The sequence below is a fragment of the Serinus canaria genome, chromosome 4A (genome assembly GCF_022539315.1).
Source record: "Serinus canaria isolate serCan28SL12 chromosome 4A, serCan2020, whole genome shotgun sequence".
NCBI classification, from domain to species: domain Eukaryota; kingdom Metazoa; phylum Chordata; class Aves; order Passeriformes; family Fringillidae; genus Serinus; species Serinus canaria.
In genome coordinates, this window is record NC_066318.1 from 5,293,379 (window position 1) to 5,319,089 (window position 25,711).

Below are 25,711 nucleotides of genomic sequence, written 5' to 3' on the forward strand. Positions count from 1 at the left end.
GACAGCTGTGGGCATAATTTAAATGTGTAGAAAATGAAGTTAAAGTAAGCAGGGGTGAGTAAAGCCACACTGGTATCCTACAAAAAGTGGGAGAAGGCTTCAAGGAACAAATCTCCACAGCAATATTTCTCTCCAAATCAGCAGCCATGACTTCCAACCTGAGCTGGCCACAATCCAGACCTCCTCTAATCCAGTACTTTTCTTCAGGATGATGCCCTGTTTTGGAAATGATCACCTTGAACCACACCCATTTTCCCAACACCAAACTCCTCTCACTGACATCCCTCCAATCCAGGCCATCCCAAGGGAGGACTGCAGACAGGGAGTTGGGAATGCTGCTGCTGTCACTCCAGGCTTCCCTTCCCAAGAGGGATGCACATCACAGCTGGTTTAACTCATCTGCCTCCGAAATCTGCTCTGCTACTCAGGAGCTGCTGCTTGAGCAGTGACACAATCGCTCATCCCAGCCACCCATTTCTGTGCCTTTCCCTCCTTCAAGGCATTTCAACCACTTCTCTGTATTAACAAACCTCCCAAGACAAAAGATCTTCTGTTTTTTATCTGATAGCTCTCTTATCAGGTCTTCAAGGAGGGTCCCAGCACTCAAATCCCAGCCTGCCAAGTCTCCCATGTCTGTACCCATGGGCTCCGAAACTCAGAGCAGGCAGAAGCAGGGAGCTCTCCATAATCCTCACTCATCAAACAATGAACTGGAACTCTAAAAAGAATTAAATGTGACACTACCATAAAATTAAGCTACTTTATACAGCTGTATGCAATCCAGCTCCACGAGATCCCCCTGCCCCTCTGGAATTGCTCTGGAGGCTGCAGCCATCAGCTGTTATTTGTGGGGCTGATTGAACGCGGGCTGAGCTTTGTTAGGACAAACTTCTCCAACATAAAATTTTACGCTGCTTCTTGGAGTAAATACAAATGAAGTTGCTAAGTGTAGCCTGTTCCCACCTCTCAGCTTTGGCTCTGGAGTTTGCATCCAAAGATTAAAGCCATTTGATGTGCTACTGCAGCAGTACAGACATGGAAAACGCGATTGCTTGGATCCTTGGACTCGCTCAAACTCCTGGAAGTAAATGTGGAACCCTACATATGGGACCCAGCAGTCCTACAGAAACAAGGATGGCATCAGGAACCCCCCAAACAGGGCTGCCTGAATAACCCAAATCTCAACAATCCACTGCAAACTGCCTGAGGAACATCATGAAATCCACAAAACCTTGAGGGCTGAGCAAAACTCAGAAGGGGCCCATAAAATGATAATTTGGAGGTTAAACCAAGGAAAAGCAGAATGCAAAGTGTGTTCATGCTGAGTTTGGTGGGTCTGAAGGAGAATCCAAGCTGTGAGTTGGCAGGATTGGAATGAAAGCCAAGGCTGGCAAACAGCAACAGCTCCTGGTATTTGGTACTGACTCAACTCAACTCTTCAATTGGAGAATCTTCAGGTTTACTTCAGTACAACATAATTAACTTCTTTCAGTGTTTAAGGAAGTTTTAAGGGGTGCTTGTGGGTGTTATTCCAGCCTTTCCTGGAGAGGGAAGTTGCCATTGGTTTCTCCTTTGTGTTGGCTGTAGAGAATTCACAAAGCACAGAAAGGAAAATTCAGTTAAAGCTCAAACTTACCCTTTTTCTTGTTTTTCACTGAACTTGGACCTACAAAGGGGAAAAAAGAAAAAAAATTAGTGAAATTCTGTGATCATTTCATCAGAGAAAATCCCCATTGCCATTTTATTTTCCATGTGGACAATGGATGTATTTGTGGCCCATGCAGCAGCACAGGAATGGTCTCAGCTGAGAGCAGTAATCCAAATTTCAGAGCATCACAGAATGGTTGGGGTTGAAAGGGACCTTTAAAGATCATCTGGTCCAACCCCCTGCTGACTCCTTGTGAGCCAAGTTGTTTAAAAATAAGAATAAAACACTAAAAAACCACAAAAGCAAAGAATTATTCTGAACTGGCTGTTTGAAACAATGGGAACCCAAACCTCCCGAGCATGGAGAGAAATGACAGGACTTTGTGAGCAGAGGCTGAAGTGTGAAACTGCTTCCCCAAGAATTCATCATGTAGGGGAATTAACTGCCAAAATCCCCAAATACTCCCTTGCTATTCATCAGGGAAATCCCTCTAAAACCTGGGGTTTAGCACAGCAATGACTGAAATCACCTTTAACTGAAATAAAACTATAACCAATTGAAAGTAATGAGGTTGCTTTGAGTCTGAGGGGATGGGGAAAGGTAAATTCCCAACACAAAAGCCATTTCCCCATGGATAGGTAGAAGAAAGACAGGAAAAGGACCAGAGAAATTACCCATCAACCTTACTAATGCCTTTCCAACAGGAATATTGATTTTCCCACATTGTGCTGTTGGGTCATGGGAAAATGATGGTATTATCTATAAAAGGCATTATCTGTAAAAGACATTATCTATAAATGGGAGATAATACAATTTATATAATTTATATAATTTAAGGGAGAAATTCCTTCCTGTGAGGGTCTGGCATAGGTTGCCCAGGGAAGCTGTGGCTGCCCTAAACCTTGAAGTGTTAAGGTCAGGCTGGACAGGGCTTGGAGCAACCTGGAATAGTGGAAGATGGCCCTGCCCATGGGGATGAATGAGCTTTAAGGTCCTTCCATCTAAATGATAATTTCTGCTAATTCACTATTTTAAATAATATTTTTATACTATTTTTTAATATTCTTCACATGTTGGACAACATAAGAATTCCTAACAATGCCATCCCAGTATACCACTAGGAAGCCACACCAAATTGCAAAACCTTTTAGGCTGGACAACCAGACTCCTGATTCTGCACTTCTGAGCCCCACCAGTCCTCATTGTAGCCACCAGCCACTGAACAACATAAGAAAAGGGAAAAAAAAAGTCCCATTTAAAGATCTCAGCCCATCCCAACCCAGCGAGACGCGAGCGGCTGTGCCTCGGCAGCCCTCGGAGTCACGAGAGTTTATTTCATGTTCCATAGATCCCACCATTAGCACCAGAACCAGAGTGAAAGTACAAATAACTGTGGCCAGCCAGACACATTTGGGCTGGCTGGATCCAATTAGCTTCAAAGATGACTGGGAGGAATGAGAACCACATGGGATGTCAATGTTCGCAGTCTATATTACAACACACGCATCTGTTCCAGGCACGACAGAGAGAGATGTTATGGATCTGCAAGTGGAGCTTTCGACAGACACAAAAGTATTCCTGACACGAGGAGGGGGGAAAAAAACCCCAGGATTATTAAGCTTGGGAGCTTCTGAGTCTCTCTGGGGTTTGCATCTGTTCGCCTCCCGAGAGCAGGGGGGGATTGTTTAATTGGAGCGCAGAGCTGAAGCTCCTGATACAGCAGAATGTCCCTTGGTTCTGCTCAAAATGGGAAGTTCATGAGCTACTGCTCCATTTAGGCTAAAATGGTAATAAATTACTGGGTCTAAGCTGAGGGCCACCAAAATTTCAGATCAATATTCCTCTCAGGTGCTGAGGTGTTGAAGTGTAAGACTTGAAAACTTGGCTTGATGGACGTTGTCCCAACACTGATGTGCAGAGGAGAAAAATGGTAATTAAAAAATCTTTTCTGCCAGGGTTTTCAGAGGTCACAACCGAATATTGAAACATTAAACTTGTTAAAATATTTTAAAATACTTTTAAACATATTTAATCTTGCTAAATGCAGGGGTTAAATACCCAGATAATATCATTATAACAATGGATACCCCATCCCCTGGAAGCGTCCAAGGTCAGATTGGATGGGGCTTGGAGGAACCTGGGATAGGGGAAGGTGTCCCTGTCAATGGCAGGGCAATGAGGTGAGTGTTAAGGTCCTTCCCACTCAAACCAGTCTGGGATTCCATGATATATCTGATCCACTGGTTACCTCTTAATTGATGGTTAAATAACTACAAGTTGTGCAAACCATTTATTTACTGTAGTTTTATGCAGGCCTTGATTCCAAGGATGGCTAAGAGAAAAATCTGGTTTTCTCCACTCCAAGATGTGGATCACAGGTGTATCCACTCTTTTCGTTCACTGTCCAGCAGTATAAAAAAACCAAATTATAGGATATCTTCTGCTGCTCCAGAGTCTACAGATCTGCCACCTTCATGGAGAAGGAAACTCATTTGACTTGAAGAACTTCTGACTGATCAATATCTCCCACACCTGATTTCAGGGACTTTGCCATGCTGCAGGTGAGGATTTATTCCAGTCCCAATGGGATCTGAGAGCAATCCAACCTCTCAGCTGTTCTCTGGCACCTCTTTTCCCCTCTTTATAATGTGCATCTTTCTGTTCCTCATGAATCCCTTTCCATATCCATCAGGAATGTTCCAGAGATCCAGGTGGTTCCAGCTGCTAGGATTGAATGTGACAGACACCCAAGCACAGTTATTCTTCCTGACTTCTGTCCTTCTCCCCACGAATACCACCTCTCCCTTTCCAAATGCTGCCTGTTCTCCTTTGAGGTCAAACCAGGCCCAGACCTTGGGAAGTCCATCCCCTTCTACTTTTCACACATTTCGACTGAAATTAAATATATATTTAAACTCTGATCCCTCCTTGAAGGAGTTGTCAGCTCTGTTCGGCCCTTGTTTAGGGGAAGGGAAGTTGGCCAGAACCGTTAATACAGAAAAGGACTGGGAGAGAAGGACAGGCTGGATGGCTTTGAAGGATAATAAGCATGGAATGAGATTCAGTCATACAAAATATACAGTCCTATAAAATATATATATATATATATATGGGAAATAATAAAGTGTTCTGGTGGATGCTGGAGGACACCTGCACGTGCTCACAGCTGCTGCTGCTGCTCAGCTAGGCAAGGCAGAAACACAATCCTAAATTGGGAATAACTCTGGAAAACATGGGGAAATCCTGCTGCCACTTAGTGAATGGTTGAGGAAATCCTGGGAACAGTGAAGTCAATCTGGATCATCTGATACAGAAAGATGAATTGAAACGAGAGGAATTCCACAGAAAGACTCCTGGAAAGGACAAGAAGTGGGCAAGTGAGCTCGCCTTGGTGGCCACCAGCACTGGGGAAGGGGTGAGAACACCACTGGGAAAAGAAGGAGAAGACTTGGAGGGCTTCATGAACAGTGCTGGCACATCCAAACTGCTTCCCAAGACTATTGATGTGGGAATGAGAAGGCTACCAAGGAGAAGCACAGGTCTGGAGGGGAACTTCTGGCTCAGAGTGAGTCTTCTTGTGTCAAATGTCATGGCTGGAAAGTCTCTCTAAATCTGCCAGTACCTTTGGAATGATACTTTTGGAAATATTTTTGCCTAACCACCAAAGCCATTGCTACTGAAGCTGCTGCTGGAAACATACCTGATCTGCTCCTACCACAGATATTCCCTTTCCCTGGATCTCCTGTAGGAAAAGCCCCTGACTCTGCTGCAGTAACTCTGACCAGCTGAATTCCTGATTACAGAACAGGATTCCCCCAAGAAAGATGGGAGCAGGAATGCTTCACACTGGACACTCTGGCTGTCAGCAGCACTCCAGAGCTAGACCCCTCCAAAAGCTGATTTTTCACAACTGCTGGAAAAATATAATAAGAGGACATCAGAAAAAGAGGAAATGTCAAGCCTGCAGGAGGGGTAAACCTAGAGGGAAAGGCACAAGCAGGAAAGATGTCTCCATATGATGACAAAAGACCTCAACCCAAACAGAGCCACCACAAGTGGAAGGCTCCAAACAATTCCAAGCCCCTTCTAGCAGAAGCACTTTGGGTTCAGATGCAAACACCTCACTTGAAGCTGAGGGAAACACTTGCAAGAGATGAGTTTTTGGTGTGCAAACCCCCAGCTGTGGCCCAGCCAGCAGCAGAACACATCTCCCCACGCTTCAGGGAGCAGGTTCCAGCCCCTGCTCCTGCAGCCATACCATCTGCTGGATCAATTCCAAGGCCTTCAGAAAAATCCCAGATGGTGATGCAACTCAAGAATATTACATGTGACATGTTTGCTCTCAGCAAGATTAATAGAGTTGACTTTGCCCCCCCCTCCAATCTCTCTTTCTGCACGCTACACGCTGCTATGATTTACTCTAAATACAGAAATATCCCAAACTTCTTTAGGACATATGCTGATATAAATAGGATATTAAAAAACCCCTGCATTCCCTTATTAGCTGTGTGTGTGGATTAACAAGAAATAGTTTAAATTCCTGCCAAACAGTTCCAACTGGTTTTATGGACGGGAACAGATCTTTGTAATTATGCTGATTTTATATCAAACCTATAAAAGGCTGACCATTATAGGAATCAGCCAAACAAAGGATACACGTAAAGAGGTGCTGAACATGCTGGAATTCCCAGTTGCCAAGAGCAGAAAAAAGCCATGGAATGCCACAACCATGATTTAGCAGCATCATTTGGTTCAGGACACAATGCCACAACCATGTTTTAGCAGCATCATTTGATTCAGGACACAACACCAAGGGACGTCTTTAAGATTCTCATCCAGTTTGGGAAAGGTACATGGCAGCAGTTTTGGGTATCCATCCATCCATCCATCCATCCATCCATCCATCCATCCATCCATCCATCCATCCATCCATCCATCCATCCATCCATCCATCCATCCATCCATCCATCCATCCATCCATCCATCCATCCATCCATCCATCCATCCATCCATCCATCCATCCATCCATCCATCCATCCATCCATCCATCCATCCATCCATCCATCCATCCATCCGAGATGATGCCAACCTGTTTTCAGCATTCATTTGGAATTATTGATCCTTCTTCTATTTCCTAGCACTGAGTTACTATGGAACATCCTCAATCTTCTTCCCTAAGTGTGACACTGGTCTGGGGACATGTAAGGTAATTCAACTGAGGCACCTCTGTGTTTCCATCTCCCCTCCAACCTGGGAGATGAGAGGATGGAGGTCCTGAGGAATTATCCTCATCCCAGGTTCCAGATTTGAGACAAAATCACAGTGATTAATGAGATGTTGGCGTAATCCAGAAACACCACATCACTTCTCACTCTTCCATAAAATAAACATTAAATCATTAAGTCGCAGAACCATGGAACGGATTGGGTTGGAAGGGACCTTAATGCTCATCCAGTCCTACCCTCTGGCATGGGCAGGGACACCTCCCACTAGCCCAGGTTGCTCCAAGACCTGTTCAACCTGGCCTTGGACACTTCCCAGGATGGGGCAGCCACAGCTCCACTGAAATCAATTCCAGCCCCATACCAACCACACAGGGAAGAACTCCTTCCACATGTCGAAAAATTGCCCCTCTTTCAGTCTGCACCCCTTTCTCACTGTCCTGTCACTACCATTCCTGATGACGAGTCCCCCTCTGGCTTCCTTGTAGGTGCTTTCAAACACTGGGAGTGGTGGAGTCCCCATCCCTGGAGGTGTCCAAGGAAGGCCTGGATGTGGCACTCAGTGCCCTGGGTTGGTGACAAGGTGGGGATCAGTCACAGCTTGGACTGGATGATCCTGGAGGGCTGTTCCAACCTCAAGGACTCTGGGCTAAGTCCTACCCATCAACCAACCCCTCTATCCTTATCTGACCAATACCAAAGGTGGGAAGAGCAGCTTGGGTGTTCCTTGAGATTCCAGGTGATGATGAATCTCCTGCCATCTGGGATGTCAGTTTTCCCAATGAACAAGAAACCTCCAGAACTCAGCACTTGCCTTTCCAGCACTGGTGCAGTGACATTCATTTCATTCTCATGGGTAGAAGAAATGTAAAGCTTTTCAAATATTTTTAAGTGTGGGGTTATTAATGCCAGATTCCAGTGGATTGGGGAAAGCTCCCAACACATGCCTAATCTAGAACATGTGGTTTCGGGGGAGGTTTGGAACCAATATGTTTTCAACATTTTCAGGAAATTTGGTCTATCCAGATGAAAGCTTCTTGGACCCTACTGAACTATCAGTCAGTGATACAAACACTGAAACAAGAGAAATATTTTCCCTTTTCCCTGAAAAAGAAAGTGCTTCTTTACCAACTCCAGAGAAAGCAATGGGCCTGCTGAAGAGCAGCTTTGGGATTATTGCTGCAGAATATTTAGAGAATAAGATAAATGATAAATCTAGGAAAACATCCCAGAAGTAAATCACATCCTGTCCTATGAATTCTGGCACATCTTCCCAGGGTGGCTTTTTGATGAGGAAGGGGGATCCTCTGCTGAGAGTGGAGGAAAAGTGCTGCTCACACTTCAAGGAACCCAAGCCAGGGGTGTGAACTAGAACTAACTTCAACAAATCTGAATACAGAGAATATGTTTGGTATGGGAATGGGGAGGGAACTCATGACACAAAGTAGGGGAAGGATGAAACAGCACTGTGGGATGTGTGAGTCCACAGGGCAGGACATTCCAGCTTCCCTCAGCCACCACTTTTCCTTCTCTCCCTGCTTTTGTTTCAGCCTTGTTTCAAAACTCCCTAAAATTCATGTGTGAGCACAGCCACCCTTAATGGTCTTTGCCTGGTTACTCCTTACCTCAAGATGCTCCTCAACAGCACCCCACAAGCCAGAGCTCCCTCCCTGTCCTTCATTCAGTGGGATCTCGGTCTCATGCCATTCCCAGAGTCACCCAAGGGTCATCCCAGCCTGCTCCACCTGCACAACACAAGCCCCGAATTTCAGGAGTCTTTGCTTTGTGTTGCCCTGTCTCACTGTGGTGTGAGAGGCTGCTGAATCCCCAGAAATGGCTTTGGGACAGTGACATTCATGACCCCTTGAGCAGGACTGCCCCAGCCCAAAGCCGGTCTCCACCAGTTTGGGAGATCAAGGACAGTTTGCAGCTCATTTTGGACTCTTCTGAGGCACTCCCTTGGCTCCATCCAATTTTGAGGCAATTCTTCATCTCTTTGATGGACTTTTCATGTGCCTCCAGGGGAAGTGTCCTGCACTGAGGTCACTCCTGGGGCTGCTTGGCCACAGGGTGTGAGAAGAGCTCGTGCCCCGGCACCAAGGGCTGGGAATCATCTCTCATCTGGTGGCATAGGGATGAGAGTGGCCTTTGCTGCCTCCCTGCTCCTCTCCTCACATTCCACCAAAGGACAAACCTCCATCCATGTGTCATCCAGATGAGCAGATGCTGCTCCAGGAGCTCCATGCAGCAGTAGCCTGCTCCCTCCCCATTCCTCTGATCCCAAACACCAGCCCCCAGCTCAAGCTCATCGGGCTGAAAACAAACGGAGGGAAGTCACAGCTCATCCCTGGAATCCCTGGAGAGACACGAGATGCCAGAGAGCCACAATCTCTCTTCTCAAACAGCTTCAGACCACGTAAGATCTCATCAGGAACAGGGGGTTCTTTGCTGTTGAGAAAGTTTTTTTTTCCTCCTGACAGCACTCAGAGATTTTTGCTTGGCTTGACAAAACCCAGGACTCCTTGGGGAATCATTTGGTGAAGCTCCTAAAGGCAGTTAAACTCAAATTTACAGATAATGCCGACAGTGGCAGTAGGTTGTAATGTAGTTTACCCTGATCTTTAATCATATTCAAGGGAAAAAAAAAAGATTACTGCAGATGATCAGAACCAAAGCGATGATCAGAACCAAAGTGTGACAGACCAAAGGGACAACCACTCATCAACCTGATTTTTGCGCCAGGTAAAGGTCAAAAGGAAAGGACAAAAGAAGCAAGATGAATTAGTTGTCCTCATGTGTTCCACAGGTTTTTCCACCTTCAGGAGGATGATAGGACTCAAAGGGCACCAGATGCTGTCTGAAGGGAGGTGCTGGAACAGGTAGAGCCCCACCAGCCCTGTGTACCTCCTTCCTAAGGGCTTTTTGGCATGAGGAAAAATACAGGTGCAGGATTATAGGAGAACCAGGATGGAACAGCACCTGTCCTTTAGAGGTCTGTCACCTCTGTCACAGTGCTGCTCCCATTTAGGAGAGGCTGGATCCAGTCACCTCCTGGAGTTCTCTCCACCCTACAACCTCAACTCTGCTCTCCAAGAGCCAAATCTCAGCTGAAAATCCCTCCTCACTTCCTTGAGCAAGGCAGATGTGTCCCTGCTCACCGCAATTTCCAAGGCTTTATAGGACACAAGGAACAACCAAGGTGATTTACCTCCTCCACCCCATCCAGATCCACTGCAGGATCAATGGCAAGGCACCAGGACAGGCTGCTGGTACCAGAAGGCTCTAAAAAAACAGCTCCAGCCTCTGAGTAGGTGCAAGAACACCACAGCACAAATGTGGTCGCGAGCAAAGACAAAATCCTGCTCCCAATTAACTCCAGAGCCACTGTTGCTGGAAAAATCCTCTTGCACTGCCTCCTCAGAAACACAAAAAGCCAATCAAACAGAAATCTCCACCCTCCTCAGCTCTGCTCCCACATCACCAGTCCCAGCCAAGTTCCTGGGGTTCACACCAGAACCTGTGGCCATCATATTTCATTTTCCACCCTCTGGCTGGATCTGGAAGGAGGATGGGATGTGCCTTTTGTTTCCCTTCAGGCATTTCAGTCGGATTCCAAGCACAGAGCTGACAAAGAACATTCCCAGTTCTAATTCGAGGATCCCAAGGCTTTTTTTGGCTGCTGGCTGGAGTCACCAGGCTGATTTTCTATCCACCACTGCACCCTCTTGCTTCCTTTATCAATCCCACATATTTAAATCCAACAATTTGAAGCATAGCATTACAGCTGTGTTTTTATTTTGTTTGTTTTATTTGGTTGTTGCCTAACACAAAACACTCTGACATTTTCAGTCACATCCCACTAAGATAAACAACGAACATATGTCATGAATTCCAGCAGAAATGATTCCCAAGTGGGACAGCAGCAAGGTTTGAAGTGGGAGTACGAGAGGCTCTCCCAAATTGTTTGCTGGATGTTTGAAATGATCTCTTCCCGTGGTTATCCATAAGGAATCGAGGGCAGGTGGGAGGAAACCTCTCTGACAGTCTCATCCCTGCAGAACTTGATGTGTTTTTCCTCCTCCCATCCATAATCCTGCCTAATTGGATGGAAAACCTCCATGGCATTGAGCAGCTGCCTGAGAACTGATGGATTAATTACACGGAAAAACACAGGGTCTATATCCAAGGATCTGCCTGTATGCATCCACAGGTACTCACAGCTGGATGAATCTAAAAACAGGGGAAAAGGAGGGGAAAAAAAGTGGAAGAAGGGGGAAAAAGAAGGAAACCAAAGAGAGACCGCATCGCTCTTGTGAGGATTGGATGTATCTGATAAGGGAGAAAAAGAAGGGGAAAAAATGGGAGAAGAGGAATCCCTGGAGAGACTCTGCCACTCTTGGGGAGCTCAAGTGAAGTCCCTGAAGCAGCTGAGACACAGGGAATGCTGCCTGGCTCAGCCAACCCTTGCATTTATCCATTGAAAGCAATTAAGGCACTTCCCCAAATCCTGCTGGAATTAGTGGGATGAGATATGACTCCAACAATGTCTCCATACATCACGGCCAACAAAGCCCTCATGAAAACATTCAACCCCAGCCTCATTCACAGCTTTTTCCCCAAGGAATTCCTCACTGGAGCTCTGCAGCTCTGGGCTGGTGCGGCTGCTCTGTGACAGCCAAGAGGGTTCCAGTGAGTGCCCAGAGAGGGCACAGTGAGGACAATCACAATTGCCACCACGAGAGCAGCAGCTCCAGGTTTGGCTGTTCACAAAATCCCAGAATAGTTGGAAGGAACCTCTGGAGATCATCCAATCCTAGGCAGGGTCACCCTTTGGAGCAGGTGACACAGGAACACATCCATGTGGGTTTGGGATGTCTCCAGAGAGGGAGACTCCACACCCTGCCTGGGAAGCTGTTCCAGGGCTCTGCTCTCTCCATGAAAAGAAGTTCTTCCTCGTGTTGAGGTGGGACTACTTGTGCTGTAATTTATGGGCATTGCCCCTTGTCCCGGAGCCAGGCACTATCCTCTGACACCCTCTGGAGATTTTTGTATGGATTATGAGATCCCCAGACAGAAAACCAAGCTTATTCATCCCAAAATCTGCATGAGGAGGATCCTTGGGGTAGCAAGGGCCTGCCCTGACGGGGGGCTCAGGTGGATCTGATCCAGTTCCACAACAATTCCTCCACTTGGAGCGACCAGACGGGCCTGGAGCACGTGCTGAGCCTGCAGAACCTCCCTGGCTGAGGGCTTATCCACTGAAATCAAAGCTGAGCTGCAAATCCGCCAGCAGGGAGACAATGGAGCCTCTCATGCTGCGAGAAGGGAGCAGCAGCTTCCAGAGGAGTCCGGCATTTCCAGCGCTCGGTGCAGCTCAGCTGCACTCACGGCTCAGCTGCAGCCACATTCCTGCCCCTCTGGAACATCTGTTCTCCTCTCATTAGGCTGGCCCTATTTTGTAACACAAGGAACTCAGTGAGATTCCTGAAGCTCAGTGTGTGACCCGGGGCGTTCCAAAAAACCCCGGCCCTCAGGACTGGAATTCAGATGGAATCACCAGTCACTTTCAATAATGTCGCTGGCTGCTCAAAGTGCAGCTGGAAAAGGAACTGAGCTCTGGTCAAGTTTGAGCACAGACCCTGGGAGCTCAGAATCCACCCACAAGTGCAGTCAGGGCAAGTGTCTGAAAGTGCCACTGAGGTGACAATGACCAGAGAATTCCTTCTCATCCTCAGCAACTCCAGATCTCCCAGTAGCCGCCCCATGGCCTCATCCCAACCAGGGAAGGACAAACACCCCCAGAGCAGCTCCAGGGATGGACCTGATCAGCAGCACCTCATCACAGCTTTGTAAACTTCCAAATAATGAAGGAGAGTTCCTGCTGGAACAATCCAGATCCCAACTGGAAGGGCTGCTGAAGAAGCCAGGGGGCAAAGGGAGGTTGTGGATGGGTCAGGACACACCAACCATTATTCCACTGTGATCCCTGTGAGCTAGGATAATTCCTCACCCTGGACACCACACAACTGGGCTTGGGCCTCTCCCAGCTTTTCCTACTTAGCATCCAACTGGGAGAGCAACATAGAAGAGCTCAGGGAGGAATTCTGGACTTTGGCACAATCACAAACTGGTTTTGGTTGGAAGGGACCTTAAAGCTCTTCCCATTCCACCCCTTGCCATGGGCAGGGACAACTTCCACTATCTCAGGCTGTTTCAAGCCCTGTCCAGCCTGGCCTTGGACACTTCCACAAGCATCCACAGCTTCTCTGCACAATCTGTGCCAGGGCTGGAACAGAGCTGAACCAGCACCTAGACATCACTCTGGGTTTTTAGGGGCAAGACCTTAAACAGATCCCTGTTATCAAAAGCCTGGGAATAACACAGAGATAGGGATATGTAAATAAGCTGCAGCCTTAATTTTATCACAGTAATAACAAACACTGACAGCAACATCCCAGGAAAGGGATGAGTTTATCCCCAAAGATTAAAACACCACATTATTCCAAATTTCTCCCATTTAGGGGGAAATCACAGAGAAATTCTGGGGGAAATCAGTAAGAACAAGCACTTTGTGGTGAGCCTTTCCTTCTGGGACAGTCTCCTGTGCTCCAGGATCCAGGAAATGTCCAGTATTTACTGCGTGCTCATCACCATGGTTTCGGAGCACAATAAGGCTCTATCGCCCTGCATCCATCTGTGTTTCTGGGAATGCCGGGGCTCTGGGAATTGCACGGGGCCAACACAAAGGCACCCATTGTTCTGGAGGCAGAGGGACGAACCTGCCCTTTCCACAGGAGAGGAAGCAAGCAGGAAAAGTTGCTATTGTGAGCTGGATATTAAAAAAAAAAGCAGAAAAAATGTCTGATTGCATCATCAGTGCTGCTGGGTCGGGAAAGGGGCATGGCTGGGACAGGGCACCTGTGGGATTGGGGGCTGCTTGGGGGGAGCCAGGCAACCCCAGACAGACTGGCATCAGCTCCTGCTAAACCATCCCAAAACCATCCAAAATACATCCTAAACCCACCCTAAAAGCCAGGCTGGCATCAGCTACTTGCTAAACTATCCAGAAAACATCCAAAACCCATCCTAAAACCACTGTAAGACCATTCTAAACCTATCCAAAACCAACTCTAAAACCATCATAAAACCACACTGAAATCACCCTAAAACCACCAAGCAAATCCTAAGAGGGTGAAACTGGACTCATGTAGCTGGAGCATCACTTCCAAAGTTCCAGGCAGGAGCAGGGATGGAGAAGAGCCTTAAATCCCCCAGAATTTGATTTTCCTTTCAACCCAAAGCCATTTGCAGTGCTGGAGCTCTCCTCCAGGACTTTCCTCGGCAGGAAGAACTGCCAAAGTAGTAGGAACCAAATTGTTGTTAGCTTAAGGCCAGCCATCTGCTCAGCCTCTTCCCAGCTGCCATGCTCCCAATCAAAGCCTGGAGAACAATCCCTGATGTTTCTCACCAAGCTCAATATGAAAAAAATCTAGGAAGGAAAAAAAAACCCAAAAAACCAACAAACCAACAACCCTAAACCCAAAATGCAAAAAAAAACCCAGAAACCAGGAAAGCAGCCCGGCAGGGATCTAACTGGGAACAGAGATGAAAGTAGGAGAAAAAGAAACTATTTTATTTGTTTAAAACAATGTTTTTTAAAGAGGCCTATTGACATCTGCTTTGTAAATGCTCTGTCATTATTTATAACCTCCAGAGCACGGAATTGTCTCTGGAGTTACAACCATGCTACTCCCAGATTTTGGCTTTGTTAGCAAAGAGCCAGCAGCATTTTTACTGGCACTCTGGGAATAGAGATCTAACATTTCATACCCAGTTTATTTAAAAGTGGACTAATTTAACATCCTTGATGGTTCCTTTTAGCACAACTGTTGCTAATTAGCAGCTCCAGAAATGATTTGTTCATTGGGGAGCAGCAGCAGTTCCACAGCAGCATAAATACACCAGGGCAAAAGGGAAGGAGGGGGAAAGGAGAAAATAGGGAAGAGGCATTCAAGAGGGGCAGGTCTTGGAGAATTAAAGGAAAAGAAGCAACAGGTGGAGATGGGAACACTGAGGAGAAAAGAGCCAGAAAAAACAGAGTGCAAAGGGATAATCCTGGGCCTTGAGAAGCTGGAAAAATTGCTGGCAGTTTTTAAAGCTGTGAAAAAGCTGAGTCTGGTGGCATGGACTGGAAAGTGGCTTCAAGACAATGATCCCAGGACTGGGACAAGCACCAGCCCCCAGTGATCCCATGGGATGTCCCAGGGCTGAAGGGATTCAGGGACAAGGAGAGGGACCTTGTCCAGGACATGACCTCGGCTGCTTTAAGTGGCCCCAGGGCACACTGGGTGCAGGGCCACAACCCAAAATTAAGCAAACCCAACCATAAAACATGTCATGGGTCAGAAGGCTGAAACCAGAGTCCTAAAAGAAGGAGCCCCTGAAATTCCAGAGTCCTGCTGGAGAGTGACAGAATCCAGCTGATGGCTTTGCACACCATTTTCCTTGGATTTTTAAACAAAGAGGCACCAAAGCAGCTTTGCTGCTCCCATGTCCCATCCTTGTGGCTCCATGCTCTGGGCACAGCCAGGACCATCACCCTCCCCTGGCAGCACAGAACCAGCTCTGCCCTGTCTCAAAATCACCGCTTTCACAGCAAAAGGCTTGAAAACAAATCCTCCAAAAAGAAAAAGCTTTTGGGAAAGGAACCATGTTCTCCCTGATGTTTAGAAATCATCAAAGCCAGGCTGTTGCTGGTGTCAGGATGAGCAGGACTGGAAGAGCTGGGAAGGGTCGGAGCAGCCTCCTTCCAGTCCCAGCCTCCATGCTCAGATCACTTTGGTCTTTCCCTGCATGTGTAAAAGCACTTGAAAGTTCATAAAATTAATTCCAGACAAATATTAGCGAGGCATCAAGTGGAAAGCACATCTCCTTCCTTCTGGGAATTTATAGTTCAGCCACTTTTATCTTTGAGAGGCTCTTTGGAGATCAAAGATTTGATCAACTTTCCCTTTGCGAAACTCACAAAGAAAACGGTGTTATCAGGACCATGACATGATTTTATTTATTAGTTTAATGATTCATTGCCCTGCTCTGACAGCAAGATTCCTTCACAAAGGTCTAAAACAAACAGCCTGAGTTCCCCAAGGCCGTGCCTCTGTTTGTTTCTCGATTTTATGGTTGTTACAAGGTCAAGCCCTGCCGTGACAGCTCCCACTTGTTAAGTGCAGCTCTAAAACCACCACGGCCAAACGTAGGGCAACCACTTGCCAAAGGCAGAGGGACACAACCTGCCACTCTGGCAGTTCTACCCATATCCACCACCTGTAGGGTCAAAATCCCTAATTTTCAAAAAGACACAGGTAAGAATCACAGGATGAGTGGGGCTGGAAAAGGCCTCTGAGACCGCTGAGTCCAACCTGTGACCAATCCCAGCCCAGAGCTCTGAGTGCCACATCTGGGTGTTCTTTGGACACCTCCAGGGATGGGCACTCCAAACCTCCCTGGGCAGCCCCTTCCAATGCCTCACCACCCTTTTCTGGAAGAAATTCCTCCTGATGTCCAACCTGAACCTCCCCTGGCACAGCTTGAGCCCATTCCCTCTTGTCCTGTCCCTGTTCCCTGGGAGCAGAGCCCAACATCCCCTGGCTGCTCTCTCTTGTCAGGGAGTTGTGCAGAGCCAGAACTGGACTGCCAGTTGTGCAGTCCCCCCTGAGCCTCCTTTTCTTCAGGCTGAGTCCCGTTCCCAGCTCTCTCAGCTACTCCAGACCCTTCCCCAGCTCCACTCCCTTCCCAGGACTGGATAAGAGTGGAAGTGCTCTGCATTTCTGGAGTGACTCAACTCTGAGCATCCAGGGAACATCAGGGAAATCAGGGACAGGAATGCCAGTCATGAAAGGACAACACTGGGCACAAGGCTGATGGGCAAAACCCTCGTTAGACACCAACCTTCAGCCTCCCTATCTCTCCTCAGCAGCTCTCTGCACATCTGGCAAGGCAGAGGCAGCCTGAGGGATGAAGTTAATCCCTCCCAACATCTGCCAGCAGCGCTCCATCAACTCCACTCGCCTCCAGTGGGAAATTGCTACTACACAAGCAACTGGTGAAGACACTGAAATAGATTTCAGTGAAAAGGGAAAAGGACTGGGATGCTGCCTGAGCCATCTGAGCACCAGAGTGACACCAGCTCCAAAACTGAGGGCCCACAGAGGGCTGGAATCACTCAGGGAGTCTGCACCAAATGCATCAGACTTGTCAGCATTCTGGGCAAGAGGAATCCAGGGAGTTTCACCAAGCTCTTTCTTGGAACAGAGACACAGGGAAATGCTTCTCCACTGTGAAACTGCAAAGGTCTCAAGGGTTTCAGGGGAGATGGGAAACTCATAGAACTGGACTGGAAAACTAATGGTGATAATGGAGTAAGGACTTGGGCACAGAGCTTTTCCAGAATCCAGTTCTTTACCCTCCTCTAAAAGGGGATCTGATCTTTCCTGCAATATGCAAGCACAAGAGCTCTTCCAGGAGTTCATGCTCCTGTCTTTGCATCATGACAATCATGGAAAGTCAGGACTGGAAATCAAATTCCACACAAAGAAATCAGGAACTTTTCTGCTCTTCTAATCCAAGCTTTTTACAACTTTGCTTTCCCGTCACACGGGCTTTGACCCCACCTGAGACTCCACAGCAACTCAAAACCCCCTTAAAGCAGTCACCAGTTTGGGATGCAGATGTTCCCAGATGTTTGCTGGATTGTGAAAAGCTCCTTGATGATTTTAAGCAAAGCTGGGTGTGCAGGACAACAAACATGGGCAAACAATTACCAATTAAAGCCTTAAACAAGCACAGTTCTAGGAGTCAAGGATGGAATTCCTAAGCAGTATTACTTCACACAAGTCCTACAGCTGCAGAAATCAGAACTCCTGGAATTTCTTATCTGGTACGGGACCAAAACCAGTGAGAAACTGAGCAGGACTCACCGTCGGGCCCTTCGCTGCCTTTACTCCTTTTATTCCGACGGACGCGTCTCCCTTCTTCTCCGACATGCAGCTTCTCCTCGGGGTGGAAGAAGTTCAGCAAGGCCAGCTGTAAGGAGAGGGACAAGCTTAAGCATCTTTGCACGGCTGGTTCAGCCAAGCTGAGAGATTGGAGCCTAAATGCCAAATCTTTTCCAGCAGGGATGAGTGGGAGAGACAAGAAGGATGCGAGATGGCTGCCCACGGATCTCAGCTCATCCAAGTGCCCTTGGAAGCAGTCCAGGACTTGGGAAAACTCCACCTGAGGGGTTTCAGCATGGAGAATCCTTCCCCCAGGGATGGGGGACTGCAGGCCAGGGCTGCAGGGAGACCTGTGGCTGGAAGTAATCAAACAACTCAAAGGCCGATGTGATAATTCCTAATTTTTCTCTGTAGAACTTGCTCAATCCTGGATCTCCTTCTCCAGCATTACTCACTGCCAGTAAGTTTTGCCTCTCTCAACCTCTCCTCTACAAGCCTCATTAGCTACTGAGATTCAAAGGCCTTCAGGGACCTTTAAATCCAACCCAATATACCACATAAATTAACACTTTAAACCTACAGCAACATTTGTAACACGAGATTTGCCAGGAGGCAAAAATTTTATGTAGCGACCTCTTATACAGAAAAAAATTACTGCTGCCTTAAAAAGTCTTTAACAGATCAACATCCCGACCCAGAAATTGGAATTTGGGGTTAGAAACCAGAATCCCAGCTTCCCCCGGGTGCAGCAGCTCATCACCAGCGGCATTTTCCTGTTATTTCCACTTCATAAAAAAGGGAGCTCAAAGATCAATTAGGGACCAAACACCTTCTGTGTGTTACTGCATGCAACAGCTAGGGCTGCTCCGACCAGGATGGGGTTTTCTTGCTCAAGAAACCCGATCTGCTTATTTCAGCTGTAAATACACAGCAAAACAAAAACACAGCCCAAGACAAGAACCAGGAGGCTTCAAAAAGAAGCCCCAAAGGTTATCGAACCCATTATTGTTCTGAGAACAAAAACTGGGGCATCAAAAGCACCTTTGAAAGAGCAGAGAAGAACAAACACCTCCCCTGAATTGCCAGGCTCGTTAAGCTCCAGCCCATAAAAGTCCCTATCAAAAGCAATAATCGCAAAAGGCCCTTGGCTTTTCACAAGCCCCAGGGCTCTGACCTCCCCTCTCCCTCCCATTCCCAAGGTATTTCCCAAGCACAGCTCCCCTCCCAGCCTCAGCATCCCAGCCCTTCACTCAGACTTTACTTCTGCATTTTGCTTTACTCCAACAAGCTCGGCTGCAGTCTCACAAATTGAAATGTTTGGAAACCCTTTTGTTTCCAAAGAAGAACCCCCAAAGCGTTTCTCAAATTCCCAATCTGTTGCTATTTCCTTCTGTTCCTGTGCAGGCAGGTCTGCAAAATTCCTGGGTGTTTGTCATTGCAATGATGTAGTGGCTGAAAGGATCCAAAAACGCTATGGGATGACCTGGGATCAGCTTCCCAAAGTCCCATTGCTGGGCTTTTAAACATCCCTCAAAGGCAATGATGAGTAAAGCTTACCTGCCTAAGGAAGGCCAGTTACAGGGTTGGATGGGCAACTGAAGGCTCTCATTTACAACAAGGAATAAAGTATGAGAATAATTCCCAAAGCACCACATTCCCAAAGTCCCCACATCCCACTGCACTGCCCCAGGTGTGGAACACTGGAGCAGGATTCTCCTGCAGGCACCACCAGCACCTTTCCTGACATACCATAGCACACCCAGGGATGAGAAAAAGTTCTTTAAATCCCTTATTTAATTCACATTGAGACACTGCAGAACTAATTGAAGGAACAAATTGCATTACAATTTGGGTTAAAGTGTCAATGAAATCCTCAGCATGGCTTTGGAATGCTGTTATTGCCTGGATCACTATTGGATTTTACAGAACAGGGTAATAGAGGCTGTAATAGAAATAGAGGCTGTTCCTCCAGGCTGAACAACCCCAACTCCACTGCTCTGCTCCAAGTTTTAACCTGATGTCACTTGTCACTGACCACTCAGAAAAACACTAAATTATGGCTAAAAGGAATCTGTCCATTAAACTCTGCATCTCTAGACAGAACGAGAAATGACAGTGAAGGTGAATGACTGAATCACACCTTTTACTTAGAAAACAAACCCACAAAAGCAGCTTGTGACTCCAGTTGTAAACACAGCAGCCGCTGCTTTGGGATACCCACCAGGAAACCGTGTTTTCCAGGAGCAGTGACACACCCCACCTGGGAATGGCCACAACCCCTGTGAGCAGAGAGAGGGGCCATGCCCAGGGTAGACCTTCCACAGAGCTGGAATTATGCAAACACCAGCACTGACCCTCCAGTGACTGGCACGGAGGGCTCAGGGGTCCTGCTCGGGATGGAGGGAATGCTCAGATCCCTGGGAAGGCCAGGGGCAGGGAAAGGGTGACCAAGCCTGTTGCAGCCACCCAAGCTCCCAAAGGCCAAGAGCCTCTCAGGGGACTCAAGGGCCCCGTTGTTCCAGGGCTGCAGCTGCCCGAGCTCGGGGATGCTCGGCCATGAAGGGCCCGTCTGTGTCCAGCTGGGAGTCGCTTTTTCCATTCACCACCCCTGAGACAGCAGTGATCTATTGGGAAGAAATTCCTCCCTGTCAGGCCCTGGCACAGGTTGCCCAGAGAAGCTGTACTGCCCCTGGATCCCTGGAAGTGTCCAAGGCCAGGGTGGGTGGGGCTTTGAACAACCTGGGATAGTGGAAGGTGTCCCTGACATGGCAGGGGTGGAACAAAATCATCTTTAAGGCTCCTTCCTTTCTCTGTATCAACCCTGGGCTCATGGGGCAACCCCGGCTGTGCCACCTTCTGGGGAATTCTAAAAGGAATTCTTACGTAGTCCATGATTTCATTGAAACTCATCCTCAAAGTCACAGAGAGCTGATTCTCTCAGCTCACTTTCACAGCCAGAGAATTTTTCAGGAGTCAAGCACACACAGCTTTTTTTTTGGGAGCAGGTATTTTTCCCTGCACAGTCTAAACAATCCCCATTTCCCTCCTCCTACCAGCTAAAGCCCTCAAATCACCCTTTATTTTAGAAACACCGTGGGTTTAATCAAGAGAATCACTATAGGATGCAAAAAGGTCAAAAAGCCAACACAGGAAAAATCCCAGGGGAAGGCATTCCTCAAAATAACCTGGGAAACAATAGCACAGGCCGGAGGGAATCGGATCTGCCTCGGTTTCTCTGGGCAAAATAAAGCAAAACAAAGGCACACAGAGCTGGTTTTCCCTGCAGAACCTGCCTGGGAACATTGGACAAAGCTGCTGGAGGATGGATGTCAAGGGAGCACAGTGAGAACTGCCAAAATAATGGGGCCTCTCAAACTCATTTGTGGGATGGACATTGTACACTCCACCTAAGTAAAGGATAAAGAAAGGTATTATCATTTGTCATAAAATAAAATATTATTTGTCTTGTCATTCCAGGGCCTTGTCAAAAGTCTCTTGAAGAGCCACTGGACACCAAGGAAATCTATTTCCAATGGTCAAACAGCTTCAAAGGAAGAAGAATGGAAAAATATAACCCACCCCATGCAATTATGCACAAAGGGTGGATTTTTCCTTAGGCTAAGTTGGTAGGAAGAACAAGTGTATTCTTCCTGCAGAAGGGAAAAATACCCAAACCTTCAGGTGTACAAGGCCTTTTGGGTGAAAAGTGGAAAAAACCCAAAGATTTTCTGCCTCTAACAGCTCCCAATTCCTCCTGACAAAGCAAGTCCAGCTAAAGATCTCATCCAGAAACCACAGCTCAATGTCTTAAAGCACCTCAGAAGAAAAGCATGAACTCACTCTCTTGCCTGAGTGTTTAACAGGATTGCTAAAGATAAATTCCCTCTTCCTCTGCAGCTTGGGAATCAGCAGTGTGAGGAGCCTAAGAACCAGCCCAGGCTCTGCAGCAGCATTCTCTGCAAGCAATATTGTTGTTTTTCTGGTGCTCTCAAGTTCAGCCTGTGGTTCAGAGGAGCAGCTACTTGAATATCAGCCCCATTGTCCTCCAGAGCTTTGCCTCTGGTCACACGTGGTACAAAAAAAAAAAAAAAAAAAAAAAAGATCAAGCAGATAATTTATATTCCACCAGCTTGGAAAGAAGCTCGAGGAGTAGCTTTGCCTTATTGAAAAGAAACCCCATCCCACATATTTTAAGAATTGTTTTTGTCATCATTTCTTGCTCCTCATAAAAAGGCAAGGAGCAAACGAGGGAACAATTCCCATTTCAACGTGACAGAACTTTGACACTGTGTCTTGTCTGCAGGACAAGAAACAGCCCTGCCTGCAAAACTCCTGGAACATGATCAATACCAGGAGGGGAGAACCAGAGGTGGAAAGAGCAGAGATGGTACAACCTTTCCCTGGAGCTGCCCTATGCTGGAGGGGAGGTGGTGGCTGCCACAAGGACTTTGATGGGGGGACAATGCCACAGAGGTGGACGCGTCTTCATCTGAGCGACGGCTCAGGCCTCCCATTCCTTACACCTGCTGGCACTGAAGGGAAAGCTCAAACACAACCCAGATGTGAGCAGAACAGGGTCAAAGCTGAGTTTAACACTGCACATGAAGACACCTGCAGTGAATTTTTTACTGGTAGCAGGAATAAGAGATTCCTGCTGCAGGCTCTGGGTCCGGCACAGCAGAGCCGGGGGAAGTTCCTCGCTGGGAACAGGCTGGTTAAATGCTGAGAGGGATCAATGTCAGCAAGGTAAGGAACTTAAATCAGTTCCTTTTGCCTCCCAAGGAAATCAAATTTAGCTGTGAAGCAGCGCCAGGCAGGGATCTGCTGTCTATTAGCAGGAATTCTCAGTTTTTCACATTTTAATTAGCTTTTGTAGCCCTTTTCAGGCCAATTTTCAGCCAGCTGGGCTACGCCCCCCTCCAGATGGAGGTCATGGGTTCTTCTCCTTCATTCCAGCAGCAATTCCTTCCTTATTTGAGCAGTTATATTCCCAAAATATTCATGCATTTTATAAAACACAGCACACACTTGATTTGGGGGAACTGAACCCTCAGCAATTCCATATCAGCCATAGTTCCTCTTCCTTCCTCCAGATGCACCATTGCTCTTGCTCCTCATGACCTGAAGCTTCTCCAGCACATCCAGGACAACATGAGGTCAACAGCACAATCCTCCTCAAGCCAGAATCCCTCTTAAAAATATTCCCCAAATCAGGAGCTGCTCCAGTAAAGAGCTTCATGGCCCTGCTGCTTCCCTTGCAGCACCTCTGCTCCCTGCAAAATGAAGAACTGGGCTCTCTCCAGCCTGAAATCATCCTTGGGGCTCCTTCTTAGGAGAAAAACTCCTTTTGCCAGGAAACACTTTTAGGAATATCTGGAAGGTCCTGCTAGTCATGGCAGGTACAATGACCTCAGCTGCTTCCATAACCAACATGACATGGACCATAACACACACAGGGACCATTTCCAGAGGATGCACCTCCACTGAAGGTGCTTCTTTGCCACCCAACTCCTTCAACTCCCACCAATTCCAGACGTTTCTCAAGAGACAGGAGCACTGAAATCCCAACATCTGGGAAGAGCAGCTGATTCAATGAACAGTCCCCTTTTTGAACCCTTCTCCAAAGCAGACAAACACTCCAGGTGACCAAGCCACCTCTTCCTGCAGGAGGTGAACAACCAGATTCTGCTCTAGAGTTTTCCATTGGGAATGTGGCTGCAGGATCCAAATTTATGGCATTTTTCAGTTCTCTGGTATTTGGCCTTTTATCTCCATTCTATATAACCCCATTGCCTGGAGTGGGACCAGCTGCAGCAAAGAATTGCTTTGGATTCACTCATGGAGATGGATCCATAGGGGAGAAAGCTACAGGAGAACATCTGTAGACACTGGAACTGATGGACATCATTCTGTCCTTGCTCTCAGACAACCCCTCCTATTGGGTTTTGGAGGGTAAAATCTTCAAAAATCTTCACAATTTTAAAATATTTCTGCTGTTCAGATAATTGAGCTGTTTAAGGAAGTGTCCAAGGCCAGGTGGGACAGGGCTTGGAACGGCCTGGTCTAGTGGAAGGTGTCCCTGCCCATGGAAAAGGAGTGGAATGAGATGAGCTTTGAGGACCCCTTCCAGGCCAAACCATCCTGGGATTTCATAATTCTATAATAAAGTTTTAAAAATATTTTTCCTTGCTCCATAACAAACCCAAGACTTCCTGTCTTAGTGCATTTTTTCCCCTTTTCAGCACAAGGGCTTTAAAATCGTCTTTTCTCAATCTGAATGTTAAATTTGGCCTTCGGTGGGGATTAATTTTTATGACGTTTTATTGGAAGAAGAAGAACGGAAGGGAAAGAAACAGGAGGAGGGAATCAAGTAGTCCAAACTGAATTGAATTAAAATGAAAACAAGTCTGCTGAAAATGTAACACCCACAAAATAATGCATCCATGAAATAGTGTGGATAAACAGCCCACTGCAGCAACTGGGGAATAATCCAATTATCACCCAGCCATCCACATCAAGGGTGAAGGTTTTAATGGCAATTCCCACACCTGCAGGGATGCATGGAATTGTGGTGGGAGACAGTGACTGCCTGGTTAATTCTATACAATAATCTGCTCAAATAAATTACGCTCTGTTGCCTAATTAATCAGATCCCCTGCAATTAACGTCAAGGAGCCAATGACCTCATGCAGACAGGATTAAGAGCTCTGCAAGGCTCCGTTCCGGGCACAGCCACGAGAACAAGTCCCCGCAAGGCAGGGCTGGGTGCAGTGCCTGAGATGCTCCTTCATGCAGGAATTGCAAAACTCCAGACCCCTACAGGAACTCCTCGGAAGCCAACTGGACACAGCATGGCAATGGGGGGAAGAGGGAATGTCCCCTCTTTCCAGGGAGGACCAATGGGCTTCTCAGCACGTGGCACTGGAGAGGCTGCCTCCAGGTAAACATCCTGCTTTCCAAAAATTGGATTATAGAAACACGGAATGGTTTGGGCTGGAAGGGACCTTCAAGAGCATTTGGCCCACCCCTCTGCCATGGGCAGGGACACCTTCCACTAGTCCAGGTTGCTCCAAGCCTCATCCAACGTGGCCTTGAATATTTCTAGGGTTGGGGTATCCACCTCCTCTCTGGGCACCCTGTGCCACTGGTGGCAAAAACCACTCTTATTGTAAAAAACCTCAAATTCTGCAGCTGTTTAGTCCCCTCCTGGCCTGGTTTCTCCTGCCTGTGTGAGCTCAGCAGCAGGAATTGTCTCCTCTGGAAGTGAGGTTACCTGAAGCAGCTCCCACAGCCGTGGCACCCACCAAAACCACCGGCATGAGGGGAAAAGAACACCCCAGCACTTTTGAGATGGATCCTGCCACAAGCAAACTTGTGGCACCCTGAGCCACCTGCCAGCAGTGCCATCTCCTCACCCTTGGAATGTGCTCTGGGACATGTGGGCACCTGAGAGAGTCAGAGGAGGCACATGGGATCCCTGATGGCTCTGTGGAGTGCCTGGAACATGCCATGGGATTGACCATGAGCACTGGGCTGGCTCTGCCCACCATGGTCTGTGCACTGGGACAGCACAGCCTGAGCTACAAGGGATGAGCTAAATCAGAAACGCCACGATGTGCTGTGGAAACTCTGGGAAAAGGAGCTGGGAGGAGCTCAGGAATGCGAGCTTTCCAAGCCACTATCTCCCAGCCAGTCCCAGCACCGTGTGCACCCCCGGCCGCCTCCAGGCCCTGCTTTGGGGCCACCAAACCCAGCTCCACTTGCTGCTGCAAGCACCAGACAGTTCCTAATCAGAACAACACTCCCCACTCCCTCTCCACATGGCAACAGCTCCATTTTCCATCCAA

At 47.5% G+C, this 25,711-nt stretch overlaps 1 protein-coding gene across 2 annotated transcripts in view; it reads right to left on the reverse strand.

The window, feature by feature from the left end:
* The window catches only part of EDA (ectodysplasin A), a 59,510-nt gene that overhangs the window by 7,590 nt on the left and 26,209 nt on the right, over positions 1 to 25,711 (reverse strand). For both annotated transcript variants that reach the window (XM_030228906.2, XM_030228905.2), the window contains exons 2-3: positions 17,847 to 17,952; positions 1,637 to 1,666 (exon numbers count right to left, since the gene is read on the reverse strand). In XM_030228906.2, the coding sequence (XP_030084766.2) occupies positions 1,637 to 1,666; positions 17,847 to 17,952 (136 nt within the window). The remainder of the gene's footprint in view (positions 1 to 1,636; positions 1,667 to 17,846; positions 17,953 to 25,711) is intronic.